The 12565-nt window shown below is 42.7% G+C and overlaps 1 protein-coding gene across 1 annotated transcript in view; it reads right to left on the bottom strand.

Moving 5' to 3' along the window:
• Positions 1-6175: 6175 nt before the first annotated feature.
• cspg4 (chondroitin sulfate proteoglycan 4) overlaps positions 6176-12565 on the bottom strand; it is a 106989-nt gene continuing 100599 nt past the window's right edge. Inside the window, exons 10-11 of the mRNA XM_080438468.1 lie at positions 11993-12176; positions 6176-10920 (exon numbers count right to left, since the gene is read on the bottom strand). Coding sequence (XP_080294594.1) covers positions 9032-10920; positions 11993-12176 — 2073 coding nt within the window. The 3' untranslated portion in view covers positions 6176-9031. The remainder of the gene's footprint in view (positions 10921-11992; positions 12177-12565) is intronic.

Here is a 12565-nt window from a genome sequence, read left to right as displayed (position 1 = left end):
AAAAGTAACTTCTCCCACAGAACCGTCTTGTTCAACCAAAAGATGATGTGTTCTGAATCTCAGAGCTGCAGCATTTTGTGCCTCCTACCAACTGAGGTATCAGATTAATGCAGAAGACCTAGGTGCAGGTCACACTGGGCAAGACCTATCCAGTTGAGTGTCTAAACGGGGGAAATACATACAACGGAAGTCCGAACCCTGTAGACACCCTCTGCATTAGGCCGATGTGACCAGGCTTTTCTCCTCAGAGATGAGTAAAGGCTGGTAACGAGGTTAGGTGCAGGTGCAGTTTGTTGTCCCGTCAGGCCATACACTCATCAAGCCACATCTTGATGAAATGTTACATGATACTGATGTGTTGACTAAAATTCACAATTAGATCAGATTAGAGGATTAGGGGAAAGTCTTGTCGGTCTTTGGCTTGGGGGGTCTGTCAAGCGTGGGTGTCCGGTGGCTGATGTTCAAGATCCACCAAAAGTGAGAGATAGAAGAGAAAGACAAAGGAAAAATTAGGGGGAATGGGGTGGTGGAGGGATTTTGAAATGCAAAGCACTTACAGGTAGTTGTAGTGAGGTACCACACTGGTGTAAGGGGAGGAAATGTTATCAGAAGTGATTGATATCACGCAAGCGTGGTTAAGAGGCGAGCTGGTATAAGATAGATTGATGCCAGGTGAGTGTGAGAGATTTCATCAGGTGAGATTGTAATCAGGCGTGGTCCCTCCTGAACACACACTCCCTCAGGCACGTACGCACACACACAGGTTCTCCTAATGCCTTGCTGCTTACTGCACAATGAAAAACCAATTGACTTGTATAGATATTGTGAGCTGACTTTAAGCCCAAAGCAAACATCCATGTGTTCCTAAGAATGAGAGGCTAACTGATTGAATAAAGCCAACGTCAACACAAACCCAGCTCCCCTTAGATATGAGAGGTCAACAACTGAAACCAATCATCACAAACTCACTGAGGATGAAAGTAATGCAGACTTAATTACCTCAGTGCCTTTTCCTTTTTTATGTGTTGTTAAGGTAAGGACAACTTAATTGGTCCCTGTGGAGATATTATATTGGTACCAGTAAGGAAGAGGATGTACTGTACTTAAGAACACAATAGATACATAGGAGATTAAATACAATAGAGGAAGATTATACATTCAGGTGGTCCAAGAGGTTAAAAATTAATTTAAAAATAGCTACAAATCTACAAGTTCACAACGTGTCATGACCTTGTAGTACAGCTATTTTGAGGAAAAAAGTGAAAATGTTTAGATTTTCTTTGTTGTTGTTACATTTCTAAAAAATAGGGCTAAGTGGTTAGTGCAATTACAAGTGTGTTGTGTAGAATCGGTTTGATGCTGTGAGGTCTGCTTTTACAACCCAGTAATAATAACTCTGTTTGGGAGAATGGCTTGGGAGAAATGTCAGAACACTTGTTTGCCTCAGTTTGCTGGTCCATTTCACATACTGCAGCTGCTCACTTTGAACTAATTTCAATTCAGTTTGGGAAGGAACAGTGTGATCTTTTCTTTATTGAAGCAGACTGTATTCAGTTTGGGAAGGAACAGTGTGATCTTTTCTTTATTGAAGCAGACTGTATAAAAACAGAGTGCTAGTGGGATTTGATCCTTACACACCAGGTGGGATTTGATCCTTACACACCAGGGGACAGGGTTTTAACCATGCAAATGATGGTCTCAGTTGCTCATACACCTGAGTAGGCTATGTGGGCAGGTAGTACTGTACATTCATGATCACGGGGAGAATATGGACACATACTCCCTTAAATCTGCTTGTGGAATACCCTCCCGTAATCAATTATTTTCATGAAGTGTCTATTGTCTCAATCCAACAGATTTGCTGCTGGATTGAGTACATAATCAGTGACACACAGTAAAAAAGTGTTCATTTTAATCAGTCTCAGAGTTAAATTAACATCATTTTGTAAACAGTGTATGTGCCTGTTGTGGTCTCTGTAATGATCTCAGTATTTGGCTCTTAAATGAGGAATGTGTCACAGCAGCGAGAGGACCTCTTTAGCGTAACCCTGAAGGAATGCTTTAGGTTGGGGAACAGTTCACTGACCCTGACCGTCACCACACTTCCACCCAGTTCTGTTCAACTGAAGAGTTGATAGTTGGCAAACGTCAGTGTTTATTACTGGTGAAATGTCCCTTTGAGATAGGCTAGTGGTTTCAAATTGAACAAACTTTCACACTGCTCAGTTCAACTCATGCAAAGCCAAAGAGTTGATTATTGGTCACGCATTCATTATGTTCACATTAAACTCATTTTGTTTTGTCAAATGCCCCATCAACATAACTGTAAACAAATGTTTTCCTTCACTTAGAAGTCCACAGAGAATGTCCATGTTCCCTCGGTGGCTGACCAATCTATCCTCTCAGACTTCCATTCAGCTCAATTCAACCAGAGAGAAGCTCAAAAGTTGATGCTTGACCTCCGCTTAGCTGCCTTGGACAATAAAACAACTGGTGTTGGGTTTCACAGAAATGCTCTCTCAGGACTGTTTCCCAACTATTTCAAACCACACATTTTGTTTTACAAGAGAGAACCAATCATTCACCACACACGTTCTTCAGTGTTAATGAAGAAAAGCATTTATTTTGTTTGTGGCATCTCAAACATGGTTCCTCGTCCTCCACCCTGCTCAAAGTGTTTGTCATTTCTGATGTTTTTTGGGGAGAAACTGAGGTGGAGTCCGACCATCAGACTCTGACGCCTCCAAACGAACGCTGACTAAAACTCACCCCGATCAGCTGGTCACGTTCGCCCCGCCAGGCCAAAGACATTAAACCAGGAATTTAGCATGAAGGAAACGCATTTAATTCCAAACCAAACTGCAGCTGAGAGAGGGAATGTGAGGCAAGAGGAATTTGAGACACAAACACAGGCCTGGGGTAACAAAGCATCTCCACTCAGGCTTTGTTCTCAAAGCACTTTGTATAGAACAACACTGTAAGGGGGGAACTGAGGCAATCTGTGACGACATCATGTAATGTAGGCCTTGTGTTCCTTCATTGCTCTAACAAAATCAAGTCAACATCAATATCCCTGAACTCTACTAGTGAAACCATATGATCACAACTTTACACAATATTTTACACAAGATATTTTAGCACAGAAGTTGCAAATTACTAAAAGATAATAGCTTGATTTCACCCTCCCAATACGTATACATCAAATACAATAATTTGATGAAACCTTAAGAGCATTGACAGTTGTTGTATTATGAATTAAGCAGTGTCATTTTGCATATAACAGTATCATAACATCAACCATCCTATACTTTCAGTGTTGAGTAGACCAGCAGCGTGATTCACTAGAAGCAGTGACATAAGACAACACAACACATGTGCAACAACAGCTGTTCCATGTCTACTTCACAGAACATGAAGAGAAATGACACTGGTGGTGGAGGGACACGGAAAATACAAATTTCAAGAAGTCATCTCTGTTCAGGTTCAGTTCCAGGCAACAACAGATCATGATCATTGACTTTGTAGGATAGCAGGTGAGTGGGCACAGGTTGTGGAAACCTGGCCTGGATGTTAGAGGTGGTTTAAGAGTACTGTAGCTTTCTTTTTGTTTTCTTTCTTGTTTTTTTGTACTATCCTTTTTATTTTATTTTTATTGTTACTGTTTTTTATCCCCCCCACTTTTTACGTTCTGTCTTGTATTCATGTATGTGTAAAAATTGAGTTGAGTAACATGACATCAAGAGACTCTTACAGATTGACAGCCATAGCAGCGTGATTTGCATGGCATCATGACAGAACACAGAGAAAGTAAAGATGTTAACATTCATCTCAGTTCAGGACGTTCCTGATCATCATGTTTGTAGGTCAGTTAGAGCATGTAGGAGCAGAGTGCTTACACTTACACTATGGTTACACTGTTGGCTCATCGCAAGAAGGTCTTGCTCAAACCTGACTGAGGCTTTTATGAGTGGAGTTTGAATGTTTTGTCCTTATGCTCACATGGGTTTCCTCCCATAGACAGACATGTACGGACAGTATGTTAGGACATACTCCTGCGCTTCAGCAAGCAGCCTTGGAGGTAGTCTCCGGCTCCTCCTAATAGTTAGGATGTGTTAAATGCAGAGGAAGAAATTCCCAATGGAGATAGAAAAAGTGTAAGGACCACACCAGTCTAATTCATGTTATCTTGTTACCATGGTACCATGTTACCATGGTAACACAGCCCTGTCACAGGGATGTCATACAGTGCTGTGATAGGTTAAAAATAAATTCAAAAATAGCCAATCTGCACAGCACATCATGAGCTTGTAGAACGGATATTTTGAGGGAAAAGGTGAAAATGTTGTTGAAATTTTACATACTGACCATGATACTGACTATGATACTGACATGATACTGACATTATTACTGACCATGATACTGACATTATTACTGACCATGATACTGACATGATATTGACCATGATACTGATATGATATTGACTATGACACTGACATGATACTGACATGATACTGACATTATTACTGACCATGATACTGACATGATACTGACCATGATACTGACATGATATTGACCATGATACTGATATGATATTGACTATGACACTGACCATGATACTGACATGATATTGACCATGATACTGACATGATACTGACATGATAATGACCATGGTACTGACATGATACTGACCATGATACTGACATGATATTGACATGATAGTAGCCTTTCCAGACACTTCCACCTGTACATTCAACACTTACAAATCTAGCCAATCTTTCATCAACATCCCAAAAAAAAGACATGCAACTACACACAATTTAGAAACCACGCCTTAAAAATACATAAAACTTTTCCTTACAAGTTTGAATTGGTCTTTTAATGATACAGTCAGTTTTAGCTATTGTGTGGCTGATGTTGACAAAGGACAATGCCTTACAACACTGGTATGGTCCTTTAACCTGGTTTGTATGCCAGAGAAAGGGGGCGTAGCGTGGGAAAGAGCAGGGTTGTCAATTGTCATTGTAGTATCAGATCTTGTTTTATAACTCTATGCATCAGATGGACACAAGTCACACAACACAGAGGCATTGCATTAGACCAGTGGTTCTCAACCTTTTCAGGCCGTGACCCCCCCAAATAATCATATTTGAACTGTCTGGGGACCCCCCCAAATAATCATATTTGAACTGGGGACCCCCCACCCTGATAAGCAGTTGGAATGTAGGAGTTGAGGCATTGTATCTAGTTTGAATAGGTTCCACTGATAAATATTGTGGAAAATAGCCGATCTACAAGCTTACAACGCCTCTAGCCCTGATGGCTAACAACGCCTCCTGTTGTGAGCTTGTAGATCGGCTATTTTCCCAAACGTTGCCTCTTTTCTGTTTCTTTCTGGACCTCCTCCCCCCTCCCCCCCAAATCATGTGGGGACGTCCCGACCCACATGTTGAGAACTGCTGCATTAGACAGTGTGTATGTTACCTGCAAAAGGCTCAACCGCAGAAAGACAGCAACATAAAGGAGACTGTCACTGTGTCATAATGACAGTCATTAGAAGACGTGCAACAACAGCTGGGCCAAGACGACAGCAATGCACCATGCAGGCTTCACTTCCCCAACAGCCACCAGCAGGTGAGAAACACAAGTTCAATTCTGATGCAGGAAAATGTGAACAGCTGAAAGAGAACTCAAACTTAAAGGCCATTCATAGGAAAGAATGACGACTCTGGGAGAGGACCATCATCTTGTTAAATGCTGCACATGCAAGCCTGGGCTGGGCGGCTAAAGCTGCCTGCTGTCTGATGCCACCTGGTGGCCAAATGAGCACATTTGCAAGTAGAATAATAAAACATGTTGTGTACCCAATACTTGCCGTGTTATTTATTATGCAGCAATAGAAAAACAGCTTGATATGTTTCCCCCGTGTAGACATTGAAACAACCCCCCCCATCACATAAAAGATGCAGTTTCCTGGTTTTGTCAGAGAGAAAGAGGCACTAATCACAATTATTACATTTTAAGTCACTACACAACATGGCAGCAAGCCATCCAAACACCAGGTAGTCAGTCTGGATCGAAACTGAGGAATATGACAACAAAGTAAAATCCTCAGTGTTAATTTATCCACTTGTAACTCTGAAAGTGTACAAATGTAACCAAATGGACCCTTATGTACAGTTTATGTAGATTTAAACTCTAACTATGACAGAAGATCTTTAAAAACACACATGCAAAATGAGAAAACTTGTGCACAGAGAATTTTGTTGCATGTACCCTTTATTTTCCATTAGTGTTGGGACAAGCTCTCCGTCACACTGTAGCTTCACTGGACATGTCTTCTTGTTTTGAGTACTAAGCATGATTCTGTATTAGCATCACCTGTTGGGTTACATTTTAAATCAAGTAATCAAGTATCAGTATGTGATAAAAGGGGGTTGACAGAAATAATAAATAGTGAAAAGAAAATAGAGCTAACAAGAAAATGTGAGATAATTTCATACTTTTGTGGGGCAGCAAAAATCTGAGGCAGTCACACACACAGTCAGTCAGTCAGTCACACGCGCCACACACACACACACACACACACACACACACACACACACACACACACACACACACACACACACACACACACACACACACACACACACACACACACACACACACACACACACACACACACACACACACACACACGCGGGCAAATTATACAAACAAAACAATGTAAAGTCTCTTACACAGTGAAATATATTTTACCTAGATGAGTCGATGACTATTAAACACAATAATAGTATTCAAAAATAGAGTATTTACACACAAACATCAACAAGATACATAGATGATAAATCCAGAGGCAGGAAGTTATTATTATTTGTTTGTTTTCTTATTAAGTGTGAAAAACAACAATTGGATAAAACTATTTCATGGTTGAGAACTTTACAAAATTATGACAGTGATATTAGAAACACAGTCCATTTCCTGAGCTCTCTGGTGAAGTTTAAAACTATATGTGAGGATTCCTGCTTTTGTACAAAGTTACAAAAATAGAAGACAAATCGAAGGAGAAAACAGCAAAGTACTTCATGTTCTCAGAGTACAAAGACCTAAAGGAGATGACTTAAGGTAAATTTATACTTTGTTGCAGGATCCTTTTCGACAAGTATCGCTCAACAAACATTTTACATAAAATAGCCTTGATGCATCATAATATAGATAGATGAAATAAAAAAATATATACAACAAATACTGAAATAGATCTAGTTTTTTGAATGTTTTTAATCAGTGTGAGGCAGAAAGAGAGAAACGCTAACCTGATTACCCTGCACCAGAAATACTAAACATTGAGTCCTCTGTTGTATTGTTCTAAACACATTCAATAAACAGAAACATTCAGTTTTCCAACTAAAATGATCAATTTTTGTCTCCACAGGTCAGAGATATAAAACAAAGAAGATTCTATAGAGATAAGATTCTGATTGAATCGAACCTGATTTAACAGTTATCTTAATAATTTCACTGGGAAGAATAATCTGACAAGAATCAATAGCCTACAAGATGTCTCTTAACTTCCTTACACATATTAATGTTTCTCTTAAGCAAAGACTGAATGGAATGCATAAAATCACAAGTAGCTAGGCCTATCTTGAACACGGCAAACAGAAAATGACTAACACATTTCTGTCAGCATCCTTTTGAAATCATTGTTAATATCCAACCAGTGGAACTTTTTTATATACTTTATTCAACAACTAACCAACTAGCCCATCAACTATCATCTATACAAACAACCAATGAGCCAACCAAACCAACCAACCAACCAACCATCCATCCAGCCAACCAACCAGCCATCCATCCGACCAACCTACCAACCAACTCAGCGTTTAAGACACTCTTGCAGGCTCATTGGAAAATGAAAACCTCATAGTTCCAAATGACCTCATCCCTGCCTGTCAGCCAATCAGGATGTGACCTCATCTGTGCCTGTCAGCCAATCAGGAATGCGTGAAAAACACAAATTAAACCATGTGGGTGTGTGTGTGTGTAGTTTTGTGGTGAGGGCCCTGTCAGTCCAGTGAGTATGTGTACGTTTACGTTAACAAGCACCTTCAGAGGAATGCATAAGAGAATGAAATATGAAACAGGATGGAACCTTGCTGGGTAGGTTTTGGTGTGCTCAGCACATGCTCATTTTGAACTGGATGAACAAGACTTCACCACACCAAGGTTGCATAAAGTTGATCATCTCAGGCTAACATTTTTGCATCCCAATTATTGAGACTAGTCATGTCATTTTGAGTTTGACTGAGAAAAGAGAAAAATACAAATTAAGTGATAGAAAAATAACCATAAAAACATAGAGGCAGCTTTTTCATCTTTTCACGCATACAGCATACATGTACCTCATATATCTGAAGTATGTACAAACACATATCCACCTCTCCCTAGGAACAACAAACAGACAGACAGACAGACAGACAGACAGACAGACAGACAGACAGACAGACAGACAGACAGACAGACAGACAGACAGACAGACAGACAGACAATTACCAGGAAAAGAGTTTTAAATTACTCATCTTCTCAATAATGAATACTTTTGTATGGAATACAATGGAAGAGCACACAACAAAATAAAACCTTTGCAAACACAAAGCATGTTCATGTCCTCATTTCGTGCCCTTTTGACCAAAAGGAATGATACAACTTAACAATAAATAGACATGGCTGAAGAAACTGCCCCTCGTTTTGCCAATAGCTATTCAGTGTTTCATCGCCTGAGAATTGGCCCACAGTTCCGCTGCTTGAGATAAGAGAGTAACCAATGGTATCAGGAAAAAAAGTTTTTAATTTATAATACTACTGTGGCAAGAGGTCTTCATTATTAAGCAGATTGATTTGGCAGGCAGTGTCCCAAACACTATTTATTCATAATACTGTGACACGATGTCAACAATACTGACAATATGGAATGATTCAGGAGGCAGCATTGTCCCCAAAACACTCGCCTTGGTTCCCTGTCTCTCAGAACATCTCAGACCCAGTACTGGTTCTTTTTCAGGGGTGGGTTCGATGTCCGACAGTGCTGCAGAAGCTCCGGGTCGGCCTCCTTGGAGTCCATGTTGGACATGGGGATGTTGTTGGCCGCATCTGTCTTACGGAAAGTCTCAGTCCCAGCCACCTCTCCATTCTTGGGCTTGGACGAGGCATTCTGGACGTTGTGCTTGCCCGTCTTGTTCTTGCGGATAAGGTAGTAGGCCAAGATGGCTGCCAGGAAGAGTAGGAGGAGGATGACGAGGATAGGGATGAGGATGGACCAGAGATTGTTGCGCCGGGAGACAATGGGCTTCCTGTGGGAGTCTGAGGGACCCCCGGACGAGGGAGGGGCTGTTGTGGGGCCCTCTCCATGGGGCCAGTCCATGTTGCCCCTCCAGCGTGGGCCGGCTGGTGTGGCACGGGGATATCCTGCCCCGCCCGGGAGATCATTACTATCCACCCACGGTAACTCTGGGGGAACTCTGAGCAGAGTAACAGGGTAGACGCCAGAGGCATTGTAAGGTGCAGTTTTGAACGCGAGAACGCATTCTGCCGGAGGGACGCCATGGGCTTTAAGCAGGAAGCGGGCTTCATCTTGAGTTACGCCACCTTGTGATCCAGGAGAATCATTTAGGATCTCCATTGCCACACGGCCCTCATCCAAGTCACGTTGGCTGAAGGTATCAACGGCTTGACCCGCTCCAGGATGACCTTGTGACCTCACGAACCTGGCTCCCCGAGGCTGCTGGATGACACTGAACACAGGGTTGGTCCTGGTTTTGTTAACCAATGGTGTCGCATCCAGAAGCTTCCTGTCCAATTGGACGAGAGCGCCCCGCGGCAGGAGAGGGTCCTGTGCGATGTTGGCCAGAGGTTTGACTGTTATATTGAGGACCGATGACACGTTTGCCGCCCTACTCCGTGCTACAAACGCCACGCTGTCTCGGGGTGAGGTGGACTTGACAAAACGCACACTGACTCGGCCCTCCTTGATCTGCGTCTGGGTGAAAGCGGACGTGGGCTGCCGGTCCACCATGACAGCTGCATACTTGGGAACATTGGTGATCTTATAGAGAACTTCCTCTTCAATGGGGCCTCCAGTTGTGGCCCTCAGCATTTCCTCTGTCACCAGCGTCTCGTCGTCCCCTTGCCTAACCTGGATCTCTGGGGCTTTGGCAAGCACCAGAGTCCTGGCCAGGACGCCAATGTGGAGTGTGTGCGGTTCGGTATGATACTTCCCGTCCGACACGACAAACTCCACAAAGCTGTCAGCCAGGCTGCCGTCACTGACGAGTCCCACCCGCCCGCTGTTCACCATCTCCTGGGTGAATTGCGAGATGGGGTCTGTGGTCATGGTGTCCACCAGACGCCCGTTGGAGGGGGCTTTGGTCACCGTGAAGCGCACCTCGTCCGGTGGGCTGTCCTCGTCTCGCGTGTTGAGGTGCTTCCGGGTCAGTACGGTCATAGAACCCTGAAGGACCTCCAGCAGTATGTCAATGCTCACCAGCTCGGGAGGGTTCGAGTCACGCCTTTTAACAGAGATGTTGAAGATTTCCTCCAGAACCACGGCCTGAGATGGGGATGGGGTCACGTCACGGACCTTGGGGTTGAGACGGACCTGAAGGGCGAAGTTGTCGAAGGAGGCTCCGGAGTCATCATGGAGGAACTCCACCTGACCCTGAGTCACTTCTTCCTGGGTGAAGTGCGGGGCATCCCGGGGAAGGTCGGTACCACGGAGGGTGATGCGCCCATGCGTGGGGAAGCGGCGGATCTCATAAACCACGTCCAGCAGGCCTCGATCCGACTCTGGCTGGCTGGCCAGCAGGTTGGAGGCATCCAGGATGGAGCTGTCGATGGCCTTCCTCTGACCTTGAACGATCTCCAGACCTGAGGGAAGACAGCAAACAACCAAGTACATAATTGTTTTAGATTTTTTTGGGGTGGTCCAATTTGTGACTCAAATATAAACAATCCACCAAAAATAAAATTGATAGAATGACAGATATTATAGACAATAGATACATTATTTGGTAACGATTGTAAACATTAGAGTAAAACAGACCTACAGTATATTTAGATTTATGAAGAAACTATTTAAGAATTGAATATATCATACGAATGTGAACTGAACACAACCCTAATTTCAAAACAATCCCAGATTGGATCTTTAATAAGTTATTGAGTTATTCCCTCCATTGCCTCCTATCACTATTGCTTCAGGTGTGAGAGCCAATCAGGGTGTTACCTGAATTAAAAGGGAATCAAAAGTGTCCCAAAACAAATCAAACTTATTTCCCCCCCTTCTGGAAAAATAACGATTTAAATTTATTTAATTGTGTGTGTGTGTGTGTGTGTGTGTGTGTGTGTGTGTGTGTGTGTGTGTGTGTGTGTGTGTGTGTGTGTGTGTGTGTGTGTGTGTGTGTGTGTGTGTGTGTGTGTGTGTGCACGCACACGTGTAATTCTACAGCTGAAAAAAGACCAGTTATACTAGCCAAAACCATCTCTACATAAATACTTGCAGTCCTCTTTACCACTCTGTGTGTGTGTGTGTGTGTGTGTGTGTGTGTGTGTGTGTGTGTGTGTGTGTGTGTGTTAGTGCTGGGGAAGGGGTTTACATGAAGCTGGTTTCCTTCAACGTGTTATGGATTGTTTTATTTGGATGAAAAGTTATCCATTTCTGTATACTTTGCACATATTCTGCAGCCCTCTTGTGAAACCCATTTCTTCATGTATGAAATGAGATACACAGCTGAAGTTTGACGAGAGTATCGTATTCTTTTATTAGGCGCAAGAAAAAGGTTTCTTTGCACAAAATGAAATGTATATTTGTGTGCTCAAGTACTTTCCGGCCATTTCCAGCATTTCCTTACAATGCTTAGAAAGTGGCCAATCATGATCAAGAATCAGAACTGTCCGTTTAATATAATAAACTCCCTATCCAAAGCTTGACTCAACTGACCTTTGTTCCTCCAGAGCTGTGAGGAGATGTTTCGGTGGGCAGCGTAGTAAGAGACCGTGATGGGGAGGATGTGTCGGACATCGGGGGCCGGCCGAGATGACAGGATCAGCTCGATGGAGTCCCTCACCACCCAGAATGGATCTTCAGGCATCTGGTGCTCATAATACACGGCTCCAGACTCCAACTAGGGGTTGACAGAGGAACAGAACAGAAAACACAGGAGATTTTTTACAAATCAGTGGCTTTTTGGAAAGTTTCTTTGGAAAGTTTGGGATACTGTTACCAGACTCCAACTGAAGCCTGACAGTGTGGCTGGGACAGGAAACCAGATAGCAAACAGTTTTAGAGGTGAAGTATTCAATATTGTGATAATCACAAATGCAACTTAAGAAGAAAGAGCTGTTACTAAAACTATCACTAGTATCATGATTTGTTTGTTTTTCAAAGTAGAGTGGGCATTGGGTATTTGGATGTTGGATGCCAAAGTAGTCAGCAAATCAGGAAAATGTTCTTTGGAAAGTTTAAAAATGGTCTGTCTAAAGTTATAGACATCAGAAAAGAATGAAATCTCAG

Source organism: Gymnoscopelus braueri (genome assembly GCF_963280865.1).
Source record: "Gymnoscopelus braueri genome assembly, chromosome: 9".
Taxonomy (NCBI): domain Eukaryota; kingdom Metazoa; phylum Chordata; class Actinopteri; order Myctophiformes; family Myctophidae; genus Gymnoscopelus; species Gymnoscopelus braueri.
This window is presented reverse-complemented; position numbering and strand designations above follow the sequence as displayed.